This window comes from Trachurus japonicus, chromosome 9 (assembly GCF_045865225.1).
Source record: "Trachurus japonicus isolate A0001 chromosome 9, Traja_1.0".
NCBI lineage: Eukaryota > Metazoa > Chordata > Actinopteri > Carangiformes > Carangidae > Trachurus > Trachurus japonicus.
This window is the reverse complement of record NC_140915.1, coordinates 29,136,401-29,155,389: the sequence shown is the minus strand read 5'-3', so window position 1 is coordinate 29,155,389 and position 18,989 is coordinate 29,136,401. Positions and strand designations below refer to the sequence as shown.

The window sequence follows — 18,989 nt, the reverse complement described above, 5'->3', positions numbered from 1 at the left end:
TGACAGTTTCTATTTTATTTTACTGTGACTTATATTGAAACTCTTGTGTGAAACAAATATAAACATCATGATAGTCCTGTCTTGAATGCATCATGCATCTGGTGTGGATACTGTCATCTGTACTCACTGCCTTTTATGGTCGTGCCAGAGTTGCCCACAGGTCTCATCTTGACTTTGTTCCTCAAACATGAATTCCAAGTTGCACAAGAAAAAACATTTTTTTTAAGGTTACAAAACACTTGCTATGTTGCTAATCAATTGAGCACTTGCCAGTTGTTGTTCTTTTTCTCTCAATCACATAATTTCGAATTATTTACAAGCAATGTTCCAGGCTTCTTCAATTTAACATTCAGTCTGCGGCTTGTACTCTATTTTGGATACACAACCCTTCAAAAACCCATTAAAATGTGGTGATAACATTCTCTTTTGTATGCAAGACCAGTAGGCCTATGAGAAATTGCCTGAAATCAGTTTTCTCTTAAATAACCCGATGAAGGCCTGACAAACAGATCATAAGATACTAAGTAAGTGAGGGATCAAAGGTAGGCCTAATGTAATTTCACCCCGTTTTGTTCTGGATGCCTTAATTTAACAACATTTAGGCTACAGTAGCTATCTGTCATCATCTCAGCAATCATAAAGTCATAAAGTGCTGTTCCTTTAGCTTCCCCAAACAAACACTACCTTCAAACTGTGCCTCGCACTTTTGAACCCAAATAAAAGACAGAAAAGTTCCTACACATGTTTATTTCCATCACTGGACTCCTCAGTTTTGTTGTCTTATTTACAGCTTCTACTTCTGCGTGGCTAATCTGATTCCTGATCAGTTGTTAACGGTTTGGCGATCTGTCAACGCCCACCTCCTGCATTGTCCAATCAGCGACGCGCTGTGAAAACTGACAGAGAAATTAGCCAATCAGGCGCTGCTTTGTAGCGTATGGGTGGAAACTGGTAACATCAGGGAAGTGAACTGTTTAACTTGGCGGAGGAGGCAAAGCAAAGAAAAGCGTTTTTATAAAAGCTTCTTACAGGAATTAGTGGCAGCGCGGTAATGTACCGGTGGGGTTGTAACGTCACAGGTACTGCTAGCGTTAAGTTGTTGTTGACTCAACTCCGGTGTTATTAGAGGCTTTGATATAGCGTTACGGAGAGGAGGGAGAAGTATTACGACATCAACCTGAGCTTCCTGAACCGAAGTCAAGCTAGGTAACCTAACGTTAAACCCCCCGCCGCAGCAGAGGACGTCGGAGGTGAAAAACACAGCTCGGGAAAAGGATAACTTAACCAACAACTTGAGACGTTATCGGCTACTCTTGTAAGACAGCCCGCGTTAAGTTTTGGCACGTCTTGACAGCGTTGCGCCATGTCTCTGGCCGACCAGAGCCAGCAGTGGTTCCCGACCAGCGTCCAGGTAACGGTGCACCAGGCTCGGAACCTCCGCGTCAAGGGCAAGAGCGGCACCAACGATGCCTACGCCATCATCCAGGTGGCCAAAGACAAGTTCTCCACCTCTGTGGCTGAGAAATGTGTCGTTCCGGTGTGGAAAGAAGAGGCTTCGTTTGACCTGCCACTCTTCCACCCGGGAAACGCTGAACGCTGCACACTGTACATCATAGTGATGCACCGTGCCCAGGTGGGGCTTGACAAGTTTTTGGGTCAAGCTATGGTAAACTTGCTGGATCTCCATGACAACAAGTCCCGCAAAAAGACAGAGTAAGTGACAACTGTTAATATAAGTGGGCCTAACGAAATCATGACTCAGTCATCTATAGTCTGCTTGTTACTCTGGCACTTTGGTGTGGGGTTGTTTGCTGTGGTTAAGGGTTACAAAGGTTTCCACCAGAGTGATGGTTTTCTCTTCACATTCAGCTCCAAGCTCTACCTGAACAACATAACAAACCCAGGGAGTCCCAGCACACCACACCTGCACAGTGGAATTATAATCCACCCACACAACCTTAGTATTAGTTCAAAGGTTAAGTATTAGTGTGGATTACATCATACGGTTAAGCAATCCAAGTAAACTTTGAATAAATAGGTAAACAAACAAATAATCTGTTGCTGTATCCCCCACACTACACGTATGGCTATGTTGTTCATGAATTATACTTGAGCCAAGACAGACAGAAGTTCCTTAAACCTGTTCACATTTTTCCCTGAGTGATTGAGGCTAAGCAGACTATAAAGCAGCAAGTCTTTTAAAACAATTAGTGTCAACCTTGCCCTAATTTCACTATGTCTGATGACTGACTGCATTGTAATTGCTTTGGTTGGTTTGCCCACTTGTGTTATCTCTTTGAAGTGTTAAGTGAATTGAATTCTTCTTACCTGTCCTTTACTACATCACTTGGCTCAGTTTAAGAATATCTGAGATACCATAACACTAACAATACAGTTGTGGCTTTTGAACACCTACCTACCCCATCGTGTCTGTAACTGACACAGAAATCCAATGCTGATATAGATTTTTCCCAAAATATGAAACATTTTACTCCCTGTATTCAAACGTGATTGAATTTTTTAAATATTTATTCAGTGATTACTTGACTCGGCACATGAATAAATAAAATAATGAATACAAAATTGAGCGGTCTTGTTCTGGCAATTGGCATTTGTGTACAAACATCAAACACCCAGCAATTAAAATGGGTCACAACAACACAACAGCATTAAAACATGGACATGGCGATGGAGCCTCCCTCCCCTCCCTCTTCTTATCAGTGTTTCGGAGTGAAAACAGAAACCATGGAGTTGGTGGGAAAACAGGCAAAGATTATTCTAATCTCTTCTCTTCTGTCTTTCCTCTTTCTATTTGGCCACTCCTCAACGTTCAGTTGTGGCTATTACTTCATAAACTGGTGTGAAGCCAACTCACTGGCAGCTGTGCCTATATGTGGAATTCTTTTCTCACATTGCTGTTGTTCATCCGACACGTTCGTCAGGGTTTTTTCCTATTTTATTATATGTTTGTTCACGCCCAGACGGGTTAAATGAGTCAGGATGACATCTGTGGTTTGACGTGACATGGGTGCAACGTGGGTGTAATAGGACTCAAAAATAAAACATTGCATTAGTGTTGAATTAGGACACACACCCTCTTATGCAGGAGAGTTTTCAAAATAAACTGAGGGCTGGATATAGACTCTAACTTTTTCCCACAGGGCCAAATGCCGAATTCTGAGATGACCTTTGGTAAAGACTGAGTGAGCTGCTGATTATGAGTCCCAGTAATCACTCATACAAGGGCAGCCTTGATATGACGCTGGAATGACTTCATTCACTTCGTTATTGCACTATATTCTGCACCGTTGTATCTGAAGTGTTATCTTGTGTTTGCTCAGTTACATTTCAATGGTTGAAGTTCATTCCTTGTGCTTCTCTTTCAAAGTCTCACTCTTCTTGCTTGACCTGGTCCTTGTGTCTCAGTTATCATCCTGGGTATTGGATGTCGCATGTCGTCACCTGGAAGCGTGGTGTTAGATTTCTATCCTGCTTCCCTGTTGTGCTGGTACAGGGTGTGACACTGAGCACTTGTTGTTCTGCAGGACAGGAACTTTACAGTTGCCTCTTATACATCAGAGTTGTTAGAGATTGAAAATCAGGTTGTACTGCCAAAGTATGTGAGGTGATCAATGAGTGAAAATCATAAACAATCCCAAATCATCAGAAGATAAATAATTGATGTTCATTCAGAGGATTTATGTTGTATTACATGTAGGGAGTTATTCAGTTTAATTTGCGTATCATTTTCTTCCATTAGCCGATTAATAATTTGGTCTATAAAATGTCAGAAAACTGCCATCGATATCACTTTTTTCACAGAGTTCAAAGCGGCGTCCTCACATTGCTTATTTCGTCCATTCAGCTGTCCAAAAGCATTTGGCTTCCTTCTTAAAAATACTTTAAAATGAATGGATAATCAAAACATAAAATTTTTGGAGATTTACTAAGTTATTATTTACCTAATGACTGCAGCTCAATGCTTATTTTGCACAGGAAAAAAAATTGTAATCTTAATCAGATGTTGTTTTTTTTTATAGATTCTGAGATGGATTGATGTGGTTAGATCCACAAATAACTTTATCATTGAGTAAGCTGCCAGTAGATCATTTGTTTGGTCGAAAAATGTTGAAAAATCACAAATGTACACGGGTCACAGTGAAAGTTTGGAATTTTTGCTTTTAAAATAACTCAAGCTGTTCATCATTACTATAATTACAGATACATGTTCTGTCAGCTAGATCCTTTTAGCATCACATATTTTGGAGTAATGATACTGGACTAATTCCAGTTGGGTCAGAGCCAGTTTATAATTTTTCAGAAACCCGAGCCATCGTATTTATTTTGTAAACACAGAGCAGAACAGTGGCACTAAAAATATCTCCCAATCCTAACACATGGCTTATATTCACACAGCATGAGAGTCACCTCCTGTGAATTCAGACTTGATGTCAACTTTTCTCTAAGAACATTTCTAAATTGGATTTACTCTCCTGATAATTCTTTAAAAACATATTTTGGAGGAATCTATTAATACATTAACTCTATTGTACCTTGTTGTTATCTTATTGACCAAGTCCATTTTAGTGCCTACACCAAGATAAACACAGTCTCTCCTGTTAATCATTAAATGTGTTAGAGAAGTGCCCTTGACGGTTAACAGAGCGAACCTGTCCAGCAGGACCAGTGAGAGCGTGCATCAGGGGCACGGCTCTGTGTATCTAACTATCTATGCAGCAGACAGCACAGTGCATACTGTCCTTGTCAACCTTTTAATGACCATAACACTGCATTGTATTTTAAAGGGAGTACCCTTCCATAATTGACGTAAGCAAGAAGAGGACAACTGTCTTTTTTTGAGTCACGTGTAATCTCCTTGTTCTTTTTGTCAGCAGTTGTTTGACTTGGCATGCTCAGTTTAGGGTGGGAGAAGGAGAATGTTTGTACTGTAACTTTCATTACTTCACATACTGTACAGCACCTCCCTGCGTGTTTTAGAGTGTTTGAAAAATGTTGGTTTACTCCCTTGCTTGTTTCCTGGATGTTATCCCCAGCCTGCCTGGGGGTCTTCTTCATGACATGAAAATGAATGCTGAAGCAATAAACTCCATATAGACTGCAGTTATCTGCCTAGTTAATGTCACTCACGACATCTCTTTTTTTTTCAGTGATGGATATCTCATACAATGTTAGCCTGAACCTTATTAGGACCATCGTACAGTGTTATTCCACAAAACGATCAAAAATAATTCACACAGTGACCTTTAGCGTAAGTGAAACAGTCCGAGGGCTCTGCTGTGGAACAAAAGAGTTCAAAAGGGGAAAGGCTCGCTATAATGGGCACTTCTGCTACAGTGTTAGTACATCTAATAATAGCAAAGCTTCAATTATTTGAGCAGAAAGCATTGGTATGTAATTGCACTAATAGCTTGTTTTGGCAGGGTTTTGGACAGGGCTCTCCAGAACACTCCTACCCTTCCCTTGCAGACAATAAGTGCTGATCCTGTACAACAGAGTGGACGTTGGGTGGGGGTGGGGGGTATCTGAACAAAGCTGTAATTGTCAGGCTTTATCTGTGGTTGGCATGGTACTCCCAACAGGAACTGGAACAAGCCGTTCACTGGTTAATGACACCTATCAGTCTCAGGTGTACAGTAATGAGACTCAGCAGAATGATGGCAACAGATCTTGAGTGTTTGAAGTCAGAGCCATTAGAAACCTGGGGATTTGTTTACAGCATGTTGTGTGTTACATTCAACCAGAAAATAGTGAAAAATGAAATTATTAAAGCCCACAACATCTCATGATTACGTACTTTGTCTGGCCAACAGTGCAAAACTCAGAAATATTTACTAGAAGTCAAATGCAAACAAAATCATCACACTCAAAAGGCAAACCTAAATTAGTGTTTGCAAGTTTGGTTTAGTGATAAAGGATCAAAACCGATGCTGACCAACTGATCCATTAAGAATATTCTGCTCTTGTGCCTAACTTTAGCAAAATGACCTAAATACGCTGGTAATTTAAGATCATTAACTCTATTTTTAAATCAGTCCATTATTTGATAAGTTAATTAACCTCATTATGTACATAGCTCAAAAGAAAGGATATTAAGTGTTCTTGATTAATTCTCTATCAAATAGCCGTTCTTTTTTTTATGTTACTAAAATCTCTATCTGACAAATCAGTTATTTACCACTGTTTCAGTTTCAACTGGGACTTTTGAAGATAACATTTATGAATCTTGCTGAATGGTATTTTAAACATCTGATGATACTTTTTCTCTTTTTTTCATTTGCAGTTGGTTCAAGCTGGTGGACAAGACGGGAAAAGAAGACAAGGTGCGAGGGGAGGTGCTGCTAGACATACACTTCATGAGGAACAACATGTCAGCTAGCATGTTTGACCTTTCCATGCAGGACAAGCCGCGCTCCCGCATCTCCAAGCTAAAAGACAAAGTCCGTGGGAAGAAAAAGGACAGCTTCTCTGACTCTGCTTCAGCTATCGTTCCCTCTGTCAGCAATGTCCTCACTGACAGCGAGGGAGAGGCCGATGCACAGTCACTCAATCAATCTCCAGGAGTGAAAAAGAAATCAAAGCTCAAAAACCTTTTTGCCCCCAAGTCAAACTTGCAGCGCAACATCTCTCAGTCCATGTCTACACTGGGAACTCTTCCCGAGAAGAACTCATCTCTCAGTGGCAGCCGTTCATCTGGACTCAATATAGACTCTCCTGAAGGTAAATTACGTTTCTTTGCTCTGTTTGAACTGTATGTTGACAGCTTTGCTTGGCCTCTGTTGCACTTCTTGTTGAATAATGGGGTTTTGCATGTCAACAATGACATCACTCTTCCCTGTCTCTCCTCCCACAGTAAAAAAGAAATTCAAATTTCTGGGCCACAAGCGAACTGGCAGCTCTGACAGCAAGGTGTCTCAGGGTCCTTTCTCCCTACTGGGTCGCTCCAAGCAAAGCAACAGTGACCTGAACAACCTGTGCATCAACGGCAGCCATGTGTACACGGAGGAGACAGAGAAGAGTGGATCTACACTCAGTCTGAACAGCTCAGGCCAAGGGTCTTTGGAGGATGTCCGCAAACACACCTCCGATGCCTCTGCAGATTCCCTTAAAAGCGCACCTGTTCCTGTCTACAGGCGTGAGTCGACAGATAGAGCTATACTGGAGCAACAGCGCCATCAAGAGGAGGAGGAGAGAAGGCAGGCAGAAGAGAGGCGCGCAGCAGAAACAAAGAGGCTGGAGGAAGAGGAGAAACACAGGGCAGAGGCCAGAAGAGTCCAGGAAGAGCAGGAGCGCAGATACCAAGAGGAACAGGAAAGGAAGAGACGCTTAATCGAGGATGAGGCAAGGAGGAAGAAACAGAAAGAGGAGGAAGAAGAGAGAAGAAAGCAAGAGGAAGAGCGCAGGATAGAGAATCAGAGGCTCGAGGAGGAGCGGAGCAAAGCAGAGGAACAGAAACGACAGGAAGAGGCCTCCATGAGCGACAGGCTGTCGTCCCTGTTTGGAATGATCAGAAAGAAGGAGGAGAAAAAAGAGGAGTCGCCTGCACCTGCCCCTCGCAGTGACTTTGAGGACATTTCCCTCAGTTCAGATCTTAAAGTTGCCAGCAATGAAAACCCAACTGATCATAAAACCACCCACAACCCACAACCCCCCTCTGGCGTGGTCCTCCCCAACCGCACTGCTGCAGTCAAACCCAGGTAGGCTGCCTTCTCAATTTGCATCACATGCACACTGTTAATATATTGTTACGTAATGATGCTTCTGTTATGTCACTGCTGTGATGATGTGGATCTTATTATTTGCATGTGGTCACACTGTTTTTGGACTTGCATGACTGGAGTACCCACTTTCACTTTTTGGCGGTTTAATGTTGTTTAATGAATGATTAAAGTAAAACAAATAAATAGTGCTGCTCCTGTACAACAGCAACAGATCCTGCATTTATGCTTATTATGTAGAGAAGAGGCACATGATCACTTAAAAATGATATTCACCTAAACCTAAACGTTTGTTACTGGTCGTTCAGTTTCATCCTGTCTGTTTCCACCGAAACTTGCCGTCACTGAATTTCAGAGCTTGCTTTCCTGTTTCTGTTCATGTTGATCCTCAGGAACCCTCCAACTGTCTTGAATTACAAAAAACTTTGACCTCTCTAAAGTATTTGACTGAACCTGATTGACCAGTTTGGCGTCTACACAGATGAGAGTCTGGGTGTGGCTTGTGTTGGGGAAGATGTTGTGGAGCAGGTTGTGTGTGACTCAGTTCATACGGAGTCTTTGAGCTGTAGAATGACTTTGTGCAGGTCTCAAGTGTTTGGACCGTGCTTCTTGTTGTAAAAAGTTACTTGTGGACTGGATTGGACTGGATTCTTTTTTTAAATTTCTGAATCATAATGGTAAGGGCCATGTGTTTGCTATTGTCAGTATTACAGTGGCCTAGTTTACATGAAGTATTCTATGTGGCAGATAGTTTCCATAGTATTTATAGGTGTTTATATAATCTGATGTATTGATGTCATGCGGAAAAACCTTGAACCTAGAAATGTTTCTATTGTTGTCTCTACTTATTAGAATTTCTTAATGTGAAATAGTCACAGCTAAAAATAGAAACATTCATCACAAGACATTTGAACGTCAGAGGTTTTGTTTGTAGGTTGCCAATCAACAACAGTAGACCATTTTATGAACAAATGAATTTGTCATATTCAGTGTCAGCCTTAGGAAGTATGTTATCACGGACGTATTGTCAGCTTTATAAGACTTATAGTATCATATTGAAAAATGTAGTTTACGTGAGGTTGTAAATGGGAATTGTATAGGTCTGTGTTGAGAGACGTGTTGACCTGTGAGATGCTAGTTAAACTGGTGATGGGTTGTACATTGGTGTAAGTGACTCCAGTAATGTGATGGTCACACTGACCTGTAGGCCTTTGTTCTCACTCCTTGGCAGATTGTCTGAGCCCGCTGACTGCCAAACCCCCAGTCAGCTGTGTCCTTCCCCAGCCACCTCTGACTCCACCTTCTCTAGTGTCCCATCTGAATCCCCTGATCGTTTCTCCAACCTCCACTCATCTTTGGCTCCGCCAAATTTAAGTCGAAGCCTGTCTGGTTCCTCCCGTGGCAGCACCGAGAATTTGTCATCTGTGGAGTCTGAGGGATCTTTGCCCACCATGGAAGAGAAGAAAAGGAGAGCCCCCTTGCCACCCTCATATCTCGTGTCTGGGACTGAAGCTGGAGGAAGTCACGGTTCTGTCAGAGAGATCAATAACCCTGCATACGTAGAAGCAGATGGATCACAGAAAGGCAAAAGAATGTCCGTCCCACTTCCTGATTACGAAACCCTCTTTCCCCAGAAAAGGCACGGGGTGCTAGGGCACACTCGATGGGACCATATAATTGCTGAGGTCAATCAGAAACATCGGGACACTTCACCTGGACCTGATCTTCTAGGTCCAGAGATGAGTGTAGATGGCCCAGAGGAATATCACCCAAGTCCAAGGACCGTATCACTAGAGAGTTCTACTACCAGGCGTTATCAAACACAACCTCTGGAGACCAAACCTGTATCAACAAAAAAAATAGCTGCCCCAGCTCCCCCTAAACCGGTCACATCTTCACAAACTCAGCCAGCAGCCGATACAAGTCAAAGCCTGGACATTGCCCACCATTTGAGACCTGATCCATTTGGAGCCCCAGGACCTGTTAATACTGACATCTCAGGCAGAGAAAATCTCTCAGAGATGTCCAGGGATGGAGTGAAGAAGGCATTGCTGCCACCTTCAGTAACACATGCATCCCGACCAACCAGTCAAATGGATACAACTCCACAACCCACAGCCAAACCTAGACAGAGGGTTAATGCGAATGAGTCGACACAGCAGAATGAGTCTGCGCTATTTAGTCAAAGTGTGAGTAGCATGGACAGAAAGGGTGGACAGGCAAAGGACAACTTTGTGGAGTTTGACTCATTGTCCAGTACTGAGCGTCTTTCCAAAGACCGATGGGCATATCAGAAGCAGAACCAAGACGTCAGCAACTCCTTTGCCGGCAACGTGAAGAAAGAGGCAAAACCTCAAGATCCAGGAATGACAACGGATGATCTTGATAAAATATTCAATCAAGAGAAGCCAGCTGATCCATTTGCAAGTTTTAATAGCAGTGGTTCAAACAGACACAGTGAGTACAAGAAAAAAAGTGATGATTCGAAGGAAGCAGATTTTCATGCTTTCCAGAGAAGGAATTCACAGAGACAAAGACGTTCCCTTCAGTCAAGAACTCACCCGGATAATAAAAGTTTCAAGTCTCAACAAGAACCAGCATCTAAAGACGAAACAACCACAGCCCCGGCTAATCAAAGCCTCTCCGCAAGAAATATCACGAACCAGTCGGTTGCACTTCAGCCTCAAGCTGATGTGAAAACACAAAGCAATTTCTTCGTCGAAAAGGATCCATTTGCAGCTGAACCGTTTGCTGTGCCCACTGCTTTGGCTTCCTCAGAGCCCCTGCAGGGAGTTATGGAGGAACCAGCAGGAAGTATGTCGGGGGGAAAGACACCTTTGCAAGCATGGGTCTCACCGTCTGAGACTCAGCCTGTCAGTGCTCAGAATAGCAATGGAGGTGGGCTAGCCTTTGCTCCACGCAGGTGAGATTGAAGAGGCCACTCACAAATAGTGTTTATCTGGATTTGCATAAAGCTGCTGCTGTTGTACTGGGAGGCATTTGAGGTGTTGGGATTGATCTTGGGTGTGACTGACGGCGTGTGATTTCTTTGATTTTGATGTGATTTTAACACTATGTAGGCTACTACACATTAATCACGGTGGAATGATTTGGAAGATTTGTAATGCAACAGATGAAAATGTTCAATGATTAACCCCTGCTGTTATGTTTTTCTTTATTTCCTGTTGAGTTTGTACAAATTCTTGTGACTTGCTTGCAGTGATCCTTTGAGGGCTTTATAATAACATATTCACTTTCCTTACAGGCCTCATCCTGTGAAGCCTCTGACCTCAGTTGAGAGCCAGCATGCAACCAGTGGCCAAGCTGTGAAAGAGATTAAGGTCTGGGACAACACACCAGGGAAGATTAAGGTACTGTCTTGACATAAATGACACTCAGGGTGTAAAGTAAACAGATTTGACATGTAGCCTTATAGCAAGTTAATTAGATTTTTCTGTTGTGGGCATTACATAAGATGAAGGAAAATGTTTGCAAGTAGTGTTTTTTGAGTTAAATTTAGATAATAACATGACTAAATGATGTAATCAGTTGCAGTTAGCAGCAGTTGCAATGTGATTGGTCTTCCTCATTTAGAAGCTTTGGGCAGTCGACTCAAAAATGTAGTCAAAAGTTTTATTTTTGACCACAGACATGGCAGGTTTACAAAAACTGATTTCAAGGAAAAGCAGACTTGCCATGTCTTTCAACTCAGCAGACGGAGTTTTTCTCACTGGTTAACAAGTGAGAATAACTCCATCTGCTCAGAAAAAGATTTGACGGAAAGCTGAAGAAAAGTGTAATTCAGACCAATTTATATGACTTTTTTAAAATCTTTTTTCGCACATCTGAAAAAGCCATTTCAGATTTTTTTACTTTCTGGGGAAAAACTACAGTATGTGAACTTTAATAAATGAAGAGGTGTTCAGAAGGCAAGCACTGTATTAACTTTGGTCATGTCCCTCAGGTGGCAGACTCAGGTCAAAGTGGACCGTACACTCAGTTGACCCAGGAAGAGTTGATCACGCTGGTGGTGAAGCAGCAGACAGACCTGTCCAAGAAGGACGCCAAGATTGTTGAGCTCGAGGAGTACATTGATCACCTGGTGCTCCGCGTCATAGAGGAAAAACCCAGTATCCTGCAAACCATCCAACCTATCAAGCAAGTGTAGGGTTACAGCTGCAGAAAGGCGAGTGACACACTTAAGAATTCAGTTTTGTTTCCTGTGTGAGTTTGTCCTGTTGTCACTGTATACTGAGAGACACAATCTCTATGAAGGTCTTTGAGCATTATGCACTTTTTGAGTTTCAGAGCCAAATTCATTTGTGAATGCTGGAAAATTGCCTCTGAACTAATAACATGTGGTGATGACTTAATAACAAGCAAGTAAAAATCTTTATATAAGCAGATTAATGTATTTGTTTTGACACTAAGGTACTGGAATTTGCTTTAGAAAAAACTTAATACATGAAAAATATATTCAACATCTTGATTTGTGTACTACATCTTATGACACTCTGTTGAGCTTTATTTAACATACATAAAATGCATAGAAAAGTATAGTTTTCTTAAACAAACAATTTTCTGGCCTTTTTTTACTCTTTACACTGGGCTTTTTTCTGTAACTTACTACTTTGTGATGCATGACCACATACATACTTATACATACATAACCTTGCAGTGCATTACTGTCGATAGCAACTATGAACTCTGACCTTACCAGCTAAGTGAAGATTACGAATGTTTATATTACAAGTGCACATTGACTTTTTCCTCCACCACTTAAGTCTTATTTTTATCATTATTACTATTTTTACACTGATCCTTTAGACTAGCATTTATTTTCACACAGTTAACATTCCTCACCTGTTTTACTCACCACAGTTGAATGTCAGCTGGTCATCCAGTCCTTAAAACAGATGCTGTGCCTACTTTTGCTTCAAAGAGGTGTTATTTAGAAAACCAGCAATTAATAATAGCAAATATGTACTATACATTCTTTGAATCAATCACACATCAGATAAATACATTTTTCCTTTATGTGGTTGCAATGTAGCCTGTGCACATAGATGAAAATAAAATATTATGCAAGCAATATGGATAGAATCGAACTATTCTAATAATAATGTAAGATTTCAATCACTGTGATGTTTGTGTCGTATTTATAAAATAAAAACTAAGGGATGATCAAAAACAAATCATCAGAGGAATAGTAAATGATTCACTATCGGTAATAACCAGCCTTGTCTTTGTATTTAAACTACACTAATGAATGAAAGCTACATCTATGCCTTTACATGATTATACCGTTTGATGTCCTGGCAGAAATTATAGCAATATTAATCGTGAGAATGTACAGACATGTGCCTTCAAAACCTTTTTCATGACTTCTGTGTTTGCTGGATGGAGAGCTGTCGGCTACCTCTCTTTTTCTTCAGAATGTTCAGCCTGATGTGTAGTGTCTGTCTGACATGATAATAAAACTACAATCAATGTAAAACTGCTGAAAGAAGTGATGCTGAGCAAAATGTGGTTTTATTTGAAATAAAGACACTAATTATTTCACCAGATTTTTGTTTCTGTGACTACTTACAATAATTTCATGTACATTAGGGAAAAAAATAAAATCTACATGTGTAAGTAAAATATATTATTGGCATAATTATTTAAACCTTCAATCAAACTATGCATAACTTCACTTGTGGCCTTGTGCTCTTTTTGTTGTGTCTTTTACTCCATTTCCTGCAGGTTTGTGTTATGTTTATTAATCATTGTGTATTGTAATAACAAAACAGTAGGATATATATACACACACACACCTACAGGTACAGTAAGGCCTAAAGCTTCTAAGTTTGTAGCTCACTACTCTCTCCCATCGACCTCAATTATTGCCCAAAAACTATTTAAAACACATCAGTAAGGGAGACATAATGACACATTATGAACATGAACATTGTACTTTATCCCCAATCAATCCCACATACATCATCCTGCTGCCACCAGATCTGTAGCAGAAAATAGTCTCCACCAAATTCATATTTCACTCCTACTTGTGTGATGTGTGCTGAAAACGGCACTGACCTGATTCTAGTAAAATAATTCAAAACTTTTCTCATCTTTTTATATTATTTCAATTTGAATTAAAGTGTACAATATTTGCAATCCAGTTAAATAGAGCTCAGTGATGCGAGTCAAAGGCCAGACCGATTAGTGCAGTGTTGCTTTACATCTTCTACTGATAATGCAGAAATTGATCAACCTTAATCACTAGAGTCAGTATCTTCATCAGCCCAAATATTTTTTTTTTCCTATTTCAACAAATAGATCACACTTTTGAAATGAACTGATGTGGAAGACACATGGTCAATCTATTATGTTTGGGATTAAAGGTGAACTCATCTGCACTTGTCTTAACCAGTGTTGGGCATGTTGTGGAGCCTGCCTGTGTGATGGGATACTGAGTGAGTTGGTTAGTTCCAGATATACGTCTAACGTACACTTTAACGCGTTAATTTATTATTCATTTAATAATGGGACTTCTTGAGTCAAGTAACAGCACATTTTATTGTCAGTAACGGTAACGGCATTGTAAACAGCAAATTTTTTTGATTAATCGTTACTGAAAAAAGTAGCGCCTTTCAATGGTGTGCACAGGGGGGTGGCAGGGGGGGCACTTGCCTTTTTTGGCTCCAGAGGAAGCTGCTCACAATCTGCCTGTGGCTTGACTGTGTTTAAAGACAAAGTTAAACAAGACAAAGTAAAAAATAAAAAAAATTCTTTGGGTGTGAGAGCAGTGAGCTTATCAGCTTGCTCCCTCCAGCAGCTTCAGGCTACATTTAGAAACCCAATTCAAATGGCACTGTGGGTAGGCTCCAGGATATGACCAGAAACAAGATGGTATCTCTGATTTTGTTGCATCATTCTTTTTCCAGCTCTACTGTGAAAGCCACAATGCTAAATCAGTAGAATACTTTTTTTGCATTTTCGAAAACATCACATTAAACTTCAATGTGGCTACCTTGAGTGATGGCGAGGACACTTGTACAGACTAGAGAATCCTACTTATCTAAACCTAAACTAAATCTGTGTCACCTACTCTACTGTCCAGAGAATTAAAAACTAAACAACACAGAACTAAAACACAGGAGCTTCACAAGACCACGCTGGCTGTAGCGCAGTTATTGGCCGAGATGCCAATACGACGACGGCATGTGAACATTTTGCGGAGCTCCGCGCGGAAACGGTCGTGCAGCCAGGCGTACAGGAAGGGGTTGCAGCAGGATGAGCTCATTGCACACAGGTGACAGAGCAGCTGGATGAGCAGGAAGTACCGTTTATCAATCATGTCAATGTCAATATCACGCAGAACATTGAAGACACTGATGGGCAACCAGCAGATGCCAAACGCTGCCACCACCAGGCTCACCAAGCGGAAGGTCTTGCGTTTGCGCATGCGCTGAGCCTCCGCCTGGCTCTGGGTGTGGTGGCCAGGTACCACACAGTTCCGCAGTTTGACAGAGATGCACAGGTAAGAGATGCAGAGGGCGGACAGGGGCAGAACGTAGGTGATGAAGAGAGTGCTGTAGGCGTAAGCCAGACGCTCCCTCTCCTGGCCCATCCAGAACTCCTCGCAGATGGTGAAGCCCTCATTCTTAAAGTCCACATGGTAGGTGTGAGCCACAGCTGGAGCCACCAAGCCACAGGACAGCAGCCACATCCCAGACAGAAGGTAGGTGCAGGCCAAGACTGAAATGCGCTTTTTCAGAGGGTGAACTGTGGCGTAGTACCTGAGCGGAGGGAGAGGAGAGGACAGGATGGATTAGATTTAATTTATTATCCATCTAGCTACGGGGGGTCAGTGCTGTATTATAAAATCATGATTATTCAAATGTGTATTCAGGGTCAACAAACAAAGCAGCCTTTGGTGTCCTTGCATTGCACAGCTTGTTATCGAGAGCACAAAACCTTCAGGACCGGGGGAAAATGTATCAATCATATTATCTGATAATTCCTGTCATCCTTCATACAGTTAGATTTACATTTGAAGAAACCAGAAGGATGAGATTAGTGCACAGTATCTGGTAGCAGCTGATGTGTAGTATGGGCTGCCGTGAAAGAAATTATATAACCCTTTTAAAGAGATAAATAATGAATTCCAGTGGCATCTCAGGTCTCTGCTTACTTTCATTAGAATCTGGAGTGGTAGAAGCTGTTAACCTTGAAACTTCTTGTGTTTAGCCCTCTAAAAGAAATACTCCTGGATTTGTATTATTGATGACAATTTAAGGGAAAGTGTCTCAGAACAATGTTATTTGCCTGTAGGCTCAATACATTCCTGGAAATTCAGCTTGTGACTCAAAGCATTCACGTCAGCCACTGCAATTTGGTGCAATTTTCGTGGAGATGGTGACTTTCATTGTGAGGCATAATGCACCACATTAGTGATACATTCAAGTGAAGCACTATGCTTATGCTTCCTTTCCTTTCCTTTTATGACTCACCTGTCCACACCAATGGCAGTGAGAGTGAAAACTGACACGTACACCGTCACGGGCTGGATGAGGTACACCAGGTAGCACATGAAACGCCCAAAGACCCAGCCGTGGGGGTTGAAGGCGTAGGCCAGTGTGAAGGGCACACATGTAGCACACATCAGCATGTCAGAGAAGGCCAGGTTCCCAATGAAAAAGTTGGTGACGTTGTGCATCTTGCGAGTGCGGCAGATGACATAGAGGAGCAGGTAGTTGCCGAACACGCCCACCAGAGCCACCAGAGTGTAGCAGGGAATGATGAGCAGCTTGAAGGACTGCAGCAGCTCCACACCCACAAACTGAGGGCTGCGCTTGGAGGAACTGTTCTGCAGCGCCACCTCAAAGACCTGACCAGTGTCATTTCCATTCACGTCATGCATCACACATGGGGGGGTGAGCTCAGCCGCCCAGCCACTGCCTGTGCCCTCCATCCCAGAAGGCTGAATCTGAATCTGGAGGGATGACATTTTGATTACAATAAACTACAGTGCATGCATTCAGCAGCATGCACAGTGAAAGTACTGACAAGCCCAGCATATGCTCAACGATGTGAACCTCAATCCCTGTAGAGACGTTCATCCTGTGCTGTTGCAGTTGATATTTTTATTCTGTGTAACTGCAGAAAACTGCATTTCAATGAGTCAGTTCATCTATCCAATTAGAATTGTTTCTTACTAATCCTTTGTGATAATGCATTTCTCTACGTCGCTCCAGAGAGAGCAATCACTGTGCTGACAGAGGTTTCCTTTTATTAGAATACAGTAGAGTTTCCTTGACTAATTGGAAGTGTTTCTATCATTCTCTTTGAAGTCCATAAGGAGGGAGGTTTATTGCTGCACTTCTACTGAGAAGTACAGCTCTCCTCATGAGCCTGGTGCCTTTAGTTATTTCAATACAAACAGTGAATATTAAAGTCAATGCTAAGTGTGTGACTCAGACCTGCTTTGGAATATATACATGGACACATGTGCCGCAAAGGAGGCTTTGCTTCCAACCACATAACTTCATTTCAAATGATACAATATGGCAATATAACAGCATGACAACAGGACAAAATATAAATATATAACATAATGAACACTGTGGGTATAATGTAGTCACTCAGCAGTAACATATGGTGCAAAAACTTGATTTTGTTAATAATTCTAATCAAGTTCAAAATGTTCAAGTGGAAAGTGATTTAAAATATAATAATAATAATAAAACATTAATCTTAGGGGTAAGTGTTCACCAAATAAAAACAAAGAATAGTATTGATAGAATATTGTGATTTCAGAATAATCAAATCATAATCAAAACCCATAATTAAAGCCGTCCTCTGGTATCACGCAGACATAACAGCATCTAGAGGATTTTTTTTTTGTTTTGTTACACTGCTGTATCCCTTCTGCCCAGAAGAATGAATATATACTGAGACAGTAAGCATGAGGGACATTATATTATAAGGCATTAAAAATATCAACCTGCGATGCCAAAAGAGAAACTACAGATATAGAGAGTAGGCTATATATAAAAAAGTCTGCTCTGAACGTACCAAGGTCATATATTGACAAATCAATAATCCTTCATTATTACAACCTGGACAAGAAACTTTTAAGAATCCTCAGAGGAAAAAATAATTTTAAATAGTTTGCAGTGGCACAGAATTGATGCATGTTTGCATCATTTACATTTTTGTCTTTTCTCTTCAAATGGTTGCTGACTGTGCTGACTTTTAGTTGGTCTTAACTATAGGCTATTTACCTCGCACGCCAATCTCGCATCAGGAATTAAAGAAAAAATAAAATCGCACACCTACCGTATTTGTTGTCCTCAGTTTTCAGCGACAGGATATCAATGCAGGAGAGATCTGGCGCCGAGTCTCTGTGCGCCTCTGGAGAGATGCGCGCCTCTCTCACACAAAAGGGACGCGGAGCAGCATTGAAGCCACGCAGCAACACGCTGAACTTATATTCACCCCATGTACCAGTATTGATTTGTTTTGTAATTACTGATGTGACAGTCGTCGACTCGTTAAGAGCTATAACTCGCTTGTTGCCAGGCGATCAACAGGTGGAGCCAGGCTGACGAGACCGGCTCGATCTATATTTTATATATAAATATATAAATATATATGTGTGCCTTAAACTTGACTGATGCTGTGATGTATGAAGACGCTTCTGAGACGAGGATGATAATTTATCCTGACAGCCTCAATTCAGGTTCAATTCTCCTGCACGAGTTATCATCGTGACAGAGTAAAGAGAGTTGAGTTTGCTACTTTTTTCTTTCTGCATTTATCTCCTCTCCATGTGTGCTCATCAGAACAACGTATCCCTCACTGATGAAGCTTAGTTTTTCAGACAGAGAAATACAGAACAACAATGAGGTCTTGTGTGTTGTAGATACAGTGTCAGTGATAGGTTTTTATGCTGTCTGTCTCTGATTATTGCAGCAGAGGTCATGGCCACAGTGGTTGTTTGAACTGTCACCCTCCACCGGTCACAAATATTTGTAAAAGGGGCTGAGGGGCAGACTGATAAGGAGATGACACGCTGTGATGTGTGAATGTTGAGTGGCCTTTTGTGAGGAGACTCTGTAGGTGGTGTTTCACCTTAAACTGGCTCTGTTTGTCTAAAACAAGCCAGCAGCAGCCACAGACCAAACAATCAATGCAACATGCAGGAATCAGCGGACTGATTCTGAATCAATAGCCTGGTGTGAAGCCAGATGAGCAGGAGATTTG

General features: G+C 41.5%; 2 protein-coding genes across 2 annotated transcripts; one reads left to right on the top strand and one right to left on the bottom strand.

Annotated features, from left to right (window-relative positions):
* Positions 1-925: 925 nt before the first annotated feature.
* On the top strand, positions 926-13,303 carry rab11fip1a (RAB11 family interacting protein 1 (class I) a). The gene is made up of 6 exons (XM_085787205.1): positions 926-1,713; positions 6,302-6,738; positions 6,872-7,715; positions 8,968-10,659; positions 11,002-11,107; positions 11,701-13,303. Exons 1-6 carry the CDS (start codon positions 1,364-1,366, stop codon positions 11,902-11,904), a joined length of 3,633 nt encoding a protein of 1,210 aa, XP_085643331.1. The 5' UTR covers positions 926-1,363; the 3' UTR covers positions 11,905-13,303.
* Positions 13,304-14,833: 1,530 nt separating this feature from the next.
* Positions 14,834-16,701, bottom strand: prlhr2a (prolactin releasing hormone receptor 2a). The gene is made up of 2 exons (XM_085788191.1): positions 16,235-16,701; positions 14,834-15,520 (listed from the first exon to the last, which is right to left on the bottom strand). The coding sequence occupies exons 1-2, from the start codon at positions 16,693-16,695 to the stop codon at positions 14,884-14,886; spliced, it is 1,098 nt and encodes a 365-aa protein (XP_085644317.1). The 5' UTR covers positions 16,696-16,701; the 3' UTR covers positions 14,834-14,883.
* Between the last annotated feature and the right edge of the window lie 2,288 nt (positions 16,702-18,989).

Coding starts and splice junctions, on each gene's coding strand:
- rab11fip1a (XM_085787205.1), top strand. CDS start 1,364: ATGTCTCTGGCCGACCAGAGCCAGCAGTGGTTCCCGACCAGCGTCCAG. Junction 1,714..6,301: donor AAGTCCCGCAAAAAGACAGA/GTAAGTGACAAC, acceptor TTTCATTTGCAG/TTGGTTCAAGCTGGTGGACA. Junction 10,660..11,001: donor CTAGCCTTTGCTCCACGCAG/GTGAGATTGAAG, acceptor CTTTCCTTACAG/GCCTCATCCTGTGAAGCCTC.
- prlhr2a (XM_085788191.1), bottom strand. CDS start 16,695: ATGGAGGGCACAGGCAGTGGCTGGGCGGCTGAGCTCACCCCCCCATGT. Junction 15,521..16,234: donor ACTGCCATTGGTGTGGACAG/GTGAGTCATAAA, acceptor CCCTCCGCTCAG/GTACTACGCCACAGTTCACC.